The sequence below is a fragment of the Alligator sinensis genome, unplaced genomic scaffold, assembly GCF_000455745.1.
Source record: "Alligator sinensis unplaced genomic scaffold, ASM45574v1 scaffold135_2, whole genome shotgun sequence".
NCBI lineage: Eukaryota > Metazoa > Chordata > Crocodylia > Alligatoridae > Alligator > Alligator sinensis.
Window position 1 is genome coordinate 1,466,058 of NW_005842067.1, and position 12,668 is coordinate 1,478,725.

A 12,668-nucleotide genomic window follows, 5' to 3' on the forward strand; every position below is an offset into this window, starting at 1 on the left:
TTTAATAGGTTGGCTTTTTCCTGGGCGTCAGTTGTCAGTTGCCCCATCTGGTTCAGCAGGGGTCCAATGTTGCCCCTGCTTTTCCTCCGGCTCCCCACATACCTGAAAAAGGACTTTTTATTGTCCTTGATGCTCAAAGCTAGCTGGAGTTCAGTTGCAGCCTTGGCTTTCCTGGTCTGCTCCCTACAGGACAGGACCGGACCAGTGCAGAATAATCCTCCTTGGAGGTGACTCCCATCCTTCATCCTAAACATGTTTCCTGGCTGCTATCTCTTCAACATATCAAGTAATGCAGAATAGCAAGTTTGGAAGATGGAAGTGAATTGAGGCTGAAAACGTAAATATGGTTAAACATTGCCAGAAGTGTTGCGAGTAAAAGAAGGATGGAAGAATTGAAATGTTTGTTTTTTCTTTTTACTAGAAAGAGTAAATGTTTCTAAAAGACCAAATTGTTTATAACCTATATTGGAATGTGCTTTGTTCAGCATATTGTGAAGTTGAGACATCTCACACTTATCTACATCCTGGGCATACACATACTGACTTCTTTATTAGCAAACAGTATCACAACTACTGAACAATAAAGAGGCTTTACAGGTTTTAGGCTGATCACTTTCAAGTTTTTGTGCAGCTTCATGTGACATTATATGCAAGCTAATTAATTTATTTGCATATTTGTAATCAGTCTATATAACTTTGTACTCCAGCTGCATATGAAGGAAGGAGTATGAATTTAGTGCTCATGACAAGCTAGTGGAATTAAAAGTCTAGGTGCATCTATAAGTCTGAAGTAGGGGAAGCATCTCACAGATGTCACCCACCAGCTTGCCTCTGTGGAGAACTTCATCTTGGAGCTGCAGAAGCAGTTTACTCTCCATGACTTCTGAATTTGTTGTGTCTGTCACTTGGTACATAATATAATCAATCTTGTAATGTGGAAGCTGGACCTATGACACATCAAACTTATCTTGTATAGGGGCCACTAACTAACTACAAGCAGGGAATAATGTTTTTAATCCCTACTGTGTCCATTGGGTTTGCACGGATTTCCTAAAGTCAAAAGATCTCTGAAACTAATAGTAAAACCTGGAAGCATCCAGCCCTTCAAGTCCTAAAGTTACATTTTCAAGTGTGAAGCTTGTTTTTTCTGTAAAGATAAAGTTCTGATGTTTTTCAAATTGCATAGGCAGGGTTGTCTGCCTGCACTTAAAAGTAGTCTCTGCCACTCTAGACCAATAGTATTTCCTCCATCCTCTCATTGAAGGGACAGTTTGCATGAAAATCTAGGCATTAACACAACATTCAAGTGCATCTCCAAATCCAGAGTTCAGGGGTATTTTCCATATAAAATTTGCCGCAGCTGTCCCAGAGGCTGGTACTAACTTAAAATATTTTTTCTTCTCAGGCCTCAACTAAATTTGATCCCCAACTTTCCAAGCCTCACCCCAAACTTCTTCTACTTTAGTTGGAGGAGTAAACTGATGACAAGAAAACTTGTTACTCTCCTGAGGAGCAGTGTTTAGAGGTGGCTAGGAGTGGGGAAGACAGCTTGCTTATCATTAGGTTAAACAATTACTTTGAAGTAAGAACTTAAACTGGTTTATGTGTAACTTCTTCCCCTAGCCATGGTGCCCCTGGCTCTGGGAGTGGTAGAATATGATAGAGCAGAATGTTGCCATGTGAAGTGATGTACCTGTTTGGGTCACCTAAAGAAATGGAGTCTCTATCTGGATTGAAAAACAACCTTTTCCCTCCTTGTGTTACAGGACTTCTCACATTTCCATGGAGGCACTAGACTTGTAAATCTTTGTATGCTAACTGCTAAAGAGGGACAGAGATCCATTCTCTGTTAGGATGGGTTAGACCATCTTATGTCATTGAGTCCACTTTTTCTGAAGGGTACTCTGAGTTCTAATTCCAGCTCTGTTCAGCTTCTCAGTTTATCTGTAAAAAGGATGTAGATGTACATCATCTAAAGTAGGGCTCTTGGGTCTGGATCAATTCACTTGTGAAGTATACAAGTAACAATAACGTTCAGTAGAAGAGGTAGGCTATGACTAGTTGGCTTTTGACTTGTACAGTTCAGTGCACCTTCCCTTAGGCTACAGAAGACTGCATGAGGGAAACTCTCTTATATCCAGAAACATCATGTTTTAACACTTGTGGGAATGAGTGAGCCTGTAAAATGCCCAAGTGTATTGCATAAAGTGTGACATTAGGCACTCTGCATTCCTTTTTTTGTTACTACTGGTAGCAGGAAAATGGTTTTTGAGAAGGCACTTCAATTAAAATATAGCACTAGTTGCATTGAAAGAAAGGGAAGAAGCATGCTTTTGTAATCTCTATGGACAAGTTCTTCCAAGTAAAAACCTCACATGTTCATCTTTTAAGTGATATGTGAGCAACCGGATTGTAAAACACAGGAATAGTTTTTTACTTGTATTTTGATTTTTTTCATACTATTGAGCCTTGAGTTTGTTTTTTAAAGAATATAATCCTTGTTCTAGAAAGACCTGAAGCACATGCATAAAAGCTCCAAAGAGGTCAATGGGATATTAGGCATTTTTAAATAAAGCACATGCTTAAGTGTTTTCTAACCAGGGATGAATTTGCTTACATGCATAAATGCTTTGCTGAACGAAGGCTTTGGTGCTGTCCTACTGTTGGCAGCATGACAAAATGGAGTGTGCATGACCAACTTGGCCCACAACTGATTTTGTTAAAAGGATTTTCGAATAATAAGAACAATCAGAATATCTCCATGGGATATTTATAACACCAAAGGAAAGTGTTTGTTAAAGAAGCTTTCCTTTAGAACCCAAACTTTCTATCTTTGTGAATGCATGAGAGCCTGAAAGGGAAATGGCTAGAAACCATGAATAAAAATGGACTAGTTTGTCTCTAGATTGACACTGGTCACTGTATTTGTGTTGAAAACTAAATTTGATTTTTAAAAAGTTTTTGTTTTAAAAAAAATAAGGTATTGCTAATGTAAGTGAAATGAATTTTTGCCCACTTTTTTTTTTTCAAAATGACAGTGTTCTTTAAAAATAGAGAGGAGGGCATCTAAAATATGACACATTTAACACAAGTAAAATGCCAACTGAGAGCAGATATAATGGCCAAAGCTCAGTTGGAATTATTACGACACACTGCTCACTTTTCTTTTCAGTGAGATGATGATTTTCTAAATGTACCTTGGCTCCACTGTACATTTATCTACTTAATCTTTCCCGCTGCATTAATCAAAGCCATTGTTTTTCCCCCTTTTAATTAGCACTGGAGAAAGTACTGCAGAAAGGAAGAACAAGAAAAAAAGGTATGTGGGGAATAATGAAAACTATACAGTGCCTGAGTGCCTAATCTTGCACTGACTGTTGTGATAAGTTATTTGGAAGAGGGTGTGTTGGAAATTGAAATAAAAGTTCTAGGACTTTTTTTATTGTGTTTAGCCTCTTATAGTCTACAAATGCATATAATGTAGCTTAATTTAACTTTCTCCCAATCTCCAAGCTTTAATTCTTTGTCCCCATTTGTTCCTCTATGTACCCTTCCCTTAAATAGTGAAAATATTCCTTTCTTTGGCTGGGTGGGTATAAAGTATGTTTCAAGTAACTAAAAAATGGTGCTGGAGGAAGGGGGAGAAAACCATGGGGGGACTCCTGCCTCTTCTCTCAGCCCCATCAATGGCTGCCCTGCCTGGCCCTAGCTCCTGGCTCTTTTTTTTAAAGCCCCGCACTCACTGGCTCCTGCGGGGAGCAGTGGGGGGAGGATCCCTGCTGCCCCGCACTGCCCTGTGCTGCATGGGGGGCTCTGCCACGAGCCCTCAGAAGGCCTGATGGCTGTTGCAACAGCTGGTGAATGTGGGGCTTTTTTAAGAGCTGGGGCTGGGTGGGGCAGCTATGGGGGGGCTGGGAAAGCAGGCGGGGGTTGGTGCTTGTGGCAGAGCCCCCCACACAGCGTGGGGCAGTGGGGGGGCAACGGAGATTGTGCTCCTGCCTGGCAGGAGCCTGTGAGTGTGGGGCTTTTTTTTAAAGAGCTGGGGCCAGGCAGGGCAGCCATTGGGGCTGGGAGAGCGGGCAGGGGGATGGGGGCCTGTTTGACTTGGCAATTCGGCTGATTCGTTGGCAGCCGAATCTCTGAATCAGATTTGACCGAATCGATTTGGGACAGTCGTTCAAATCACCGAATCGAATCACTGTCCCTTGAATCGTCCGAATCCGAAGCGAATACTAGCCGCTTCGCACAGGCCTAATGTGATCATGTCCAATACGCAGTATCGGAGACCTACCTGATTTAGTGCACCTTATATAAAACAGATGCTATTGGTATGTTGTTGCAGTAGAATTACAAAATCTTTTTGGAAAGCACCAAAAGCATCACATAGCAAGGAAGAAAACTGTCATATTTCGAAATAAATATTCTAGAGCATTATGAAATACTGCTTTTTTTCACATCACCTAAGCTGTATTTGTCCCTTCCTGCTCTGAGTTAAAGGTTTGCCCCAAAAGTTGATGTCTCTTTATAACTAATGTAACTGACTATTTCATCTGAAATCAGATAGCTGTTTCCTCTTTCTACATTGTCCCTTAGCATCCCATTCACTTGGATTTTAGATGTTGCTTTTAAGTACCCACCCAGTTGTCTATGTAATTGATCCAAATTATTCAAAATACCTCATCAGCATTAAATATAATCTGAATTTCATCTGAATTTCATTTCCCACGGTGGGCATCCTCCACCTCAGTATTTTTGAGTTGGGAAAAAAAAGATTCCAGTTGTGTGTTAAAATCTTAATTGTGTGTTAAAATGTGCATAATTGCATAATGCATGCATTCACCAAGTAAAGATACCAGCCCTCAGTAATGACGACATCCTAGTTCCAAAATGTAGCCCCCTCTTTTTCCTGTAATTCTGTTTTGTCATTTTAAGCATTGTCAGAATATTTAATGATATCTGGGGTGCGTGTATATATTTTCACTTTACCATTATTAAAATAGGTAAGGGATAATTGTTGAAGATGGAAACAAGAATGGGGAGGAAAAGCCTGCTTCAGGCAGAATCAGGTCTGGAAAATTTCAGCCCAAAAGGTGAATGTTTTTGAGCTTGTGAAAACGTTGTGGTGCAATTGTAGCTACAGTAGGTCTGTCTGGTGACCACTGTAGGGGTTAGAGCCTGTCATCTATCCTTTTAATGCTTCTTGCAGGTCTAAGAGTGTGACTAGCTCCAGCAGCAGTAGCAGCATTAGTTCAGCTAGCGAGTCTTCATCAGAGAGCGAAGATTCCTCTACTACTTCTTCGTCCGATGATAGTGACAGTGATGAAAGCTCTTCCACTTCCTCATCCTCTCCATCTTCAAGTAGTTCTTCTTCTTCCTCAGACTTCGAGTCAGATTCTAGTTCCTCCAGTAGCAGCAGCACCAGCACAGACAGTAGCTCTGATGATGAACCACCGAAGAAGAAAAAGAAGAAATAGTGTGGTACAATTTAGGACTGTTGTTATGAATGATGATAATGCCATTTTCCAAGGAGGTTTTGAATACGTTATTGCCAAACAGTTCAACTGGTCAATATTTCTACAGTTAAAAAAACTTTCTAAGTGTTTTACAGATTAGATCGTAGGACTTAAAAGTTAGTAAATGGCAAGTGAGACTTACTAAAAGAGTATTTTTGTGGTTAATCCTTTCATAGGAAATTTTACTTTTTTAGTTTTAAGAATCTATCATCAGATTTGATTATATGAACTAAGGCCCAGTAACCCTTGTTTACATGCTGGAAAGCAAAAGCTTGTTTCAGATCATGCTGTGCACTTCATATACCAATTCTGCATTTACAGCAGCTTAATTTATGTTTTGGGAAATCTTATAAACTAGCTGGGGGAGGAAGCGGAATGACAGTTTCTAACCTCATTGCCCACAAAGTGCTAGAATATCACTACCATATCTGTCAAAACTGAATGCGGCGTTGCACAGAAGGTGACTTCCACCCCCTTTTTAAGAAGTATATTATACTTTGCTGCTGAGCTTTTCTCAGACGGCTTTTTCTGATGTTTCAGATCAGATATTAATTGCGTCATATACAATTTTTATTACAGCTAATTTGTTGGAGATAAATATGCTGTTTGTACTGTACAAAGGCTTTAGTGTTTTCAACTTTGCCTGTTTCTGAGCTCATGGAACAGTAACATTCTCGGAGACAAAGAATGTCTCTTGCACCAGCAGCATCTGAATAAGATGAGGGTTAGGGACAGGGTATGGGGGGAGGACAATAACTGTTGCTGCTTAGGAGACTCATCCTTGTGCCTTTCTTATAAATTAAATATATCCTAATGAGAGGAGCTAGTGTGGGTTTTTTCATGACTCGCGCAGCTGTCTACACAAAATATCGGTCAAGGAACCTAGCAAAATAATGGTAACATAAATGAGGCACTATTTTCAAGGAGAGAGAAGAAGGTTATTTTCATTGGAGTTTGGTAAATAAGTCACCTTTAAATATAGTTCCCAAAAGGAAAATGTTTCCCTTTTACTATTTTTGCAAAAAACTGTTGTGTAGTGTAAGATTGCCAATTTGTGTTGTTGGGCACATGATGACTGGCGGTATAGTCTGCGGTATAAAATGATTGCTTGGATCTGCCCATTATTTTTAAATAACAAAAGTGTGTATGTATCTGTAAAAAAAAAAAAAATAAATAAAAATAAAAAAATCTAGCATGGAAGGTACAGGTTAGGCAAAAAAAAATAAAATACTGCAGGATATTTCTTGCTAGTTGCTAAATGGAACTAATTTGCTATTGTGGTCAATTTTAAGCAGTTGGCATTAGTCATTTAACTTGTGATGCGGTCTCCTTTTAAATTTCTTATTGACAGAGTTCCCTTTTTTTGGGAGGGGGCCCTCATATGTGAAAAAAATGATTTGGGTAAAATATAGTAATTAAACTATTTTTTATATTTTTATGGAAAAGGTAGTGTGTAGAATTTACTTTGGAATAAAATGTTCTTCTATTTAAATGTTTGAAAATATGTTGTGTGTTTTAGTCTGTAATCATTTATATGTTTTACAGAAGTGGCTGCAGACTGTAAATAAAACTACCAGGAAGTTGTTTGCATCATCCTAGAGAATGTATCATTTAAATGGAAAATTTAATAAATTATTAAAAACTATTTGCTAAGTTTATGTTCATTTGAAAGTCCATAAGGTATGGTATATAATTAAGTTAAAGTTACTAGGGAGAATAACTTTAGAAAATGGGGGGTATTGGCAATTAGTTTTATTGTAGGCTTCACAGCCCTGTCTACTCAGCCCAAACAGACTGGCTGCCACTTGTTAGAGCAAGAGTAAATCCTCAGTGGTTCCTCAGTTAAATGGCACAGTTGGAACAGAGGCTTTACTGGAAGGATATAGAAGTTATAGCATGGAGAGGAACAAATTCAGATTTCTGGCTAAGGACCTAAGAATCAGCAGCAGGGTGGAGATGATGAGTAGGCTTGGCAGAATTTGATTTTTATTTTTTTTAATAATTGACAGGTAATAGCAATGTTTATATTTAAGCATTTATTTCTATTTTTATTTATTTAAATATTCAGCATTGCACAAAATTAACTATGTTTAGCTGACTGCCGTGAGCAATGTAATTGCTGAAGGGCTGCCACCAGCTGAGCAGCAGAGCTGCCATCAGTCCTGGCTCTGCTCATCTATAACTCCCTTGTCTACTTTGTCACTTTCTCTTCCTTTGTTCCCAGTCCCCTGGGTTTCATGGGAATTGCAGTCCAAACTACAGTCAACACGGGTCTGTAGGACTGCTCCCTGTGTCATCACATGCTCCATCAGCCGTAATTTTTCTTATGTCCACTTTATATATTTTGATTATTAATGATGGAAATATTTTTTGTCCGTCTGAGCGTGAGGTGAAATCGACATTTATCAGCGATTACCAATTTAAAGATAGAATCCTGCCAAACCTAATAATGAGGGAGGTAGAGGGAGGTTATGGAGCTGGTGAGGTGGCTAGGGCAGGAGGCTGGGTGATCCTGTGGAGCCATGTGGTAAGAGAAGTGGATTGACTACTTGTCTGTTAGAGCAAGAGATATTATCTTTATCCCTCATCAGGGATGGTCTAAGTATTCTTATGATCCTGCCTCCTGAGGTCCTTTTGTGTCCTACATTTTTATGATTTTCTGATCTTAATGGTTTTATGGCAAATCAAAGCTGATTTTTTTTTTTTAAGGTAGCTAGTACAGAGACCTGCAATCAGTTCTTCAGTACAAAAGGCCCAGTTGATGATTTACTTCAGTATATACAGCCTGCCTATGTGCTGATGCCTTGGAGTGTTAACAGCGCTAAATCAATTAGACTAACTGTAGTGGGACTGGGTAAGATCAGGATGAAAATGGCGTCGACTTGCATCTAACTACCTGAATTGGTGTTACCAACAGTGGGAATTAAAAAAAGGAAAAAGTAAATGTCCCAGATAAAATATGTCAGTGACCTTGTTTATGTATTAGAACCTGCTGTCAAGTCACAGATGCTTTAACAGGTCCTCAGTCTGTAGCTAGTTTCTTAGATAATGATAAGAGAGAGAGAGAGAGAGAGAGAGAGAGAGAGAGAGAGAGAGTGTGTATGTGTGTGTGTGTGTGTGTGTGTGTGTGTGTGTACATATCCATTCCTTTCATGCTATTTTTGCTATTCTTTGGGCAAATAGGGTGGCTTTCTTTTTCTTTGGCAAAAGGAGGAATCTTTATTTCTTTTTTTTTTTTTTTTAATCAAACCTTTTGGATTTCCTGGACAACTACAAACACTGTGCAAAGGTCACAGGCTTGGTCTTTTCATACATGCAGTTGTTTGATAGCTCTGTTCCTTAGCATCCTTCTTCAATCAAAGGATGGCTAGAGAAGCCTGTCCATTTAAGATGGTCTCAGCAGGTGATCCAATTGCTAACAAGATATGGAAAGCCAGATTTAACTTGTGGTCTGTTGTTCCCTGTAGTGGGACTTTAAGGAGACAGCATGCTGTTTCTTGGTACCTTACATTGTCCAATATCAATCAAATAGTAGACCATGAAAGGCGGTCTCTCAATTTTGTCTATTCCCTGAAAAGTAGCAACTGCCTTTTTAGATTGCTCATTCTCAAACATGGTATTTCTGCTCCATTCAGTTTCTTTCATCTCTCTCCATTTTTATTTTACAGGGGAAAAAACTGCCAGGCTGCTCATTGTTTCCTGTTATTCCAACTCTGACTTGTTCAAATCCTGCTTCATTATAAAAAAGGAAAAAAAAGGAGCGTATATCTCATTTTGATCCTACAGGGAAAGGTATTTCTTTAATTACCATATTCCAAAGCTCCAGGTTAGCCACAAATGATCGTTAATTTGCAGAGAGCACTAACTAGAAATTGTTGTATTTATTTAGCAGTTACTGAGGCCTGTACTGCTTTAAACAGGCTCGATTTAATCCTCCCTATTAGGAATAAAACTGCCATTGCTAATTGAACTGAAGCAATTGATGCAGTGTAGTGGAAAAACAGCCTCAGGGGGAAGTGTCATATTTCAAGGCAAAACATTGCTGACTGATGGAAGAGCAAAAGAAGGTAGACAACTTGATCTTCCAGTTTGAAGGCTTTTTAAATCAAACATCTGTCAAAGCCAGATTTATGGTTTGGGTGCCTTAAATAAGATCACGTCATAACACTGTGTGTGTGTGTGTGTGTGTATTTTTAAAGGAGAGTTGTGCACTAATAAATAGGACTCTTACTATACGAAGAGTTCACTTACAATCTTAATAGAAGTTGTTATTTTGATGACGGTATTCACTGCTTTTTGAGGGAGAAAATGGCTATATGCAAAGTCGTCTTAAATGCACAGGATCAGTGACACCATATTTTATTTTGGAAACTCAGTTATAGTAAGCTGAGAAGTTACAAAATTTTCAAACTAATGTGATATTTTTCCAAGCTTGAATAAGGTTGACACTTAAATTATAATGTAGCTTAAAATTCAATAAATGCAATTTTCACACATCTTGAAGCTCTTACCTCAGGCTGGCTCTAGACTTGAGCTCGCGCTGATGCATCCTTTTATGATTTTTCACATTTGAAAGGTCTTTTCAACTATGATAAATGGCAAATACGATGATGTCCATAGCTTTACTTCATCAGATGTCATGAAAGATGCAGCTAACATGTAAAGGGAAAAAAATCTGAGCTTTTCACTGGAATCATGTGACAGAAAGGGAGTTGCTCTGATAGTATAATGATGGGTGTACCTAGATTTTGTTACTACCACAAATTCATTATCTAACTTGTTACATTGTCTTGTGAAACGTATGCCAAAAGTTTATAATAATACTAAAGTTGAGATGTTAAATCACTAGAAATAAATCAGAGCTGAGGTTATTATAATTCCCTCTTGTATTATATGCATTGTAGGTGAAAGTCCATGCCTCTGCAGGCTTGGACTTCATACTTTCATGGAATATGAATGCTGATCTGATGAAAGAATGGGCTTATAGATCAAGGCTTTCATTGATGCTAATGCTTCATTCAGTTCTCACCCCACAGAATCTAATGGATGAATGTATACATCAAGACATAATTATTACCCTGCATCAATGTAGACCACGTGAAGGAACACGTTGAGAAGCTGGACACCTTCAAGTCAGCTGGCCCAGACAGTTTACACCCCAGGGTGTAGGACCTAGCAGGCATCATAGCTCAGCCACTGGCATGGATCTTCGAGAACTTGTGACAGTCAGGTGAAGTGCCCAAAGATTGGAAGAAGGCCAATGTGGTGCCTACCTTCAAGAAAGGGAGGAAAGTAGATCCGGGGAACTACAAGCCTATCAGTTTGACTTTTATCCCGGGGAAGGTCTCGGAAAAAATTATCAAAGAGACCATTCTTGACAAACTGGCTGATGGCAACATCCTGAGGGGTAGCCAGCATGGGTTTGTTGCAGGTAGATCTTGCCTGACCAATCTCATCTTCTATGACCAGGTGACATATCACCTGGACAAGGGAGAAGAGATTGACGTCATATAATCTTGATTTAAAAAAACCCTTCTATCAGGTGTCCCATGATCATCTCATGGAAAAATTGGCCAACTGCGGCCTTGGCTACCTCAGTCCAATGGCTGGGGAATTGGCTGTGAGGTCAGACCCAGAGAGTGGTATTAGATGGAAGTAAAACATTGTGGTGCGCCATGACCAGTGGGGAACCCCAAGATTCCATCCTATACTCTTTAACATCTTTTATTAATGATGTAGACAGTGGTATCAGAAGCAGATTGGCCAAGTTCGCTGATGATGCCAAACTTTGGGATAAAGCATCCACACCTGAGGATCGGATGGTGATCCAGGCCGACCTAAACAGGCTCAAAAAGTGGGTGGACAAAAACCTGATGGCGTTCAACACCGAAAAATGCAAGGTACTCCACCTTGGGGTGGGGGGGGAACCCGCAGCATGCTTATAGGCTTGGCAGTGCTACGCTTGCTAGCACCATGGCTGAAAGGGGATCATTATTGACCACAAGATGAATGTGGGCCACCTATACAATGTCCCAGCTGGTAAACCAAGCAAAACTCTGGCTTGCATCCATAGATGCTTCTCAAGCAAATCCCAGGATGTCATCCTCTTGCTGTATTCAGCCTTGATGAGGCCACAGCTGGAGCACTGCATCCAATTCTGGGCTCCACAATTCAAGAAAGACGTTGAGAATCTTGAGAGAGTCCAGAGGAGAAACATGCGCATGATGAGCTGAAAGCCATGGGACTTTTTAGCCTGGAAAAGTACAGGCTCAGGGGGGACTTGGTGGCTGCCTATAAGTATATAAGGGGTGTACATTAGGATCTGGGGGAAAGCCTGTTCACCAGAGCACCCCAAGGGACAACAAAGTCAAACGGTCACAAACTCCTCCAAGACTGTTTAAGGCTGGACATAAGGAAGAACTTCTTTACTGTCCGAACCCCCAAGGCCTGGAATAGACTGCCTCCAGAGGCGGTGCAAGCACCTACTCTGAACTCCTTCAAAGAGACCTTTGGATGTTCATCTTGCTGGGATCTTTTGACTCCAGCTGACTTCCTGCCCCTGGGGAAGGGGGCTGGACTCAATCTTCCAAGGTCCCTTCAGCCCTATTGTCTATGAAGACCTGGCATTAGTGAATCCAAGGATTAAATGGGACACGGAGAATACTGGGTCTTCTCACTGCTAGATGTAGTGCCATTGAAAGGACAAGAAGTTCCCTTGAGGGTGACACATACCCTCCTTGGTGGGGAACTTTTATGCAAACATTTGTGTTGTGCGTGTTTTGAAACAGGAAAATGTCAAGATGGAAGATTATGAATTGGCTGTTTTACCACCAGAGGAAATAGCAGTCAACCCAAGACTGGCACAAAAGCAAATCACTTACCAACTGTTGCTGTATGCTGGAAATATGCTATCATCCCCTTAGACTGACTGAACCTCAGATGAAATTTAGCAGTTCTTTAGTGACAATTCTTTAGATAAGCTATACAGATATTTGGAACTTTTGGACAGATGGAAATCTTGGGTCAGTTTAGTGATGGGGACAGTTTAGGAGAAAAAAATTGTAATCTTCTGGAGGTTAATATCTAAGGTCTTTCCAGTACTCATGGTAAAGGGTTCTGCTTGTCTTGAGACTAGATCGGGGTGGGCAATTATTT

The 12,668-nt window shown here is 40.0% G+C and overlaps 1 protein-coding gene across 1 annotated transcript in view; it reads left to right on the forward strand.

Moving 5' to 3' along the window:
- ZCCHC10 (zinc finger CCHC-type containing 10) overlaps positions 1-7,159 on the forward strand; it is a 19,053-nt gene extending 11,894 nt beyond the window's left edge. The window contains exons 3-4 of the mRNA XM_006023551.3: positions 3,278-3,319; positions 5,207-7,159. Of these exons, the coding sequence (XP_006023613.1) occupies positions 3,278-3,319; positions 5,207-5,474 (310 nt within the window). The 3' untranslated portion in view covers positions 5,475-7,159. The remainder of the gene's footprint in view (positions 1-3,277; positions 3,320-5,206) is intronic.
- The last annotated feature ends 5,509 nt before the right edge of the window (positions 7,160-12,668 follow it).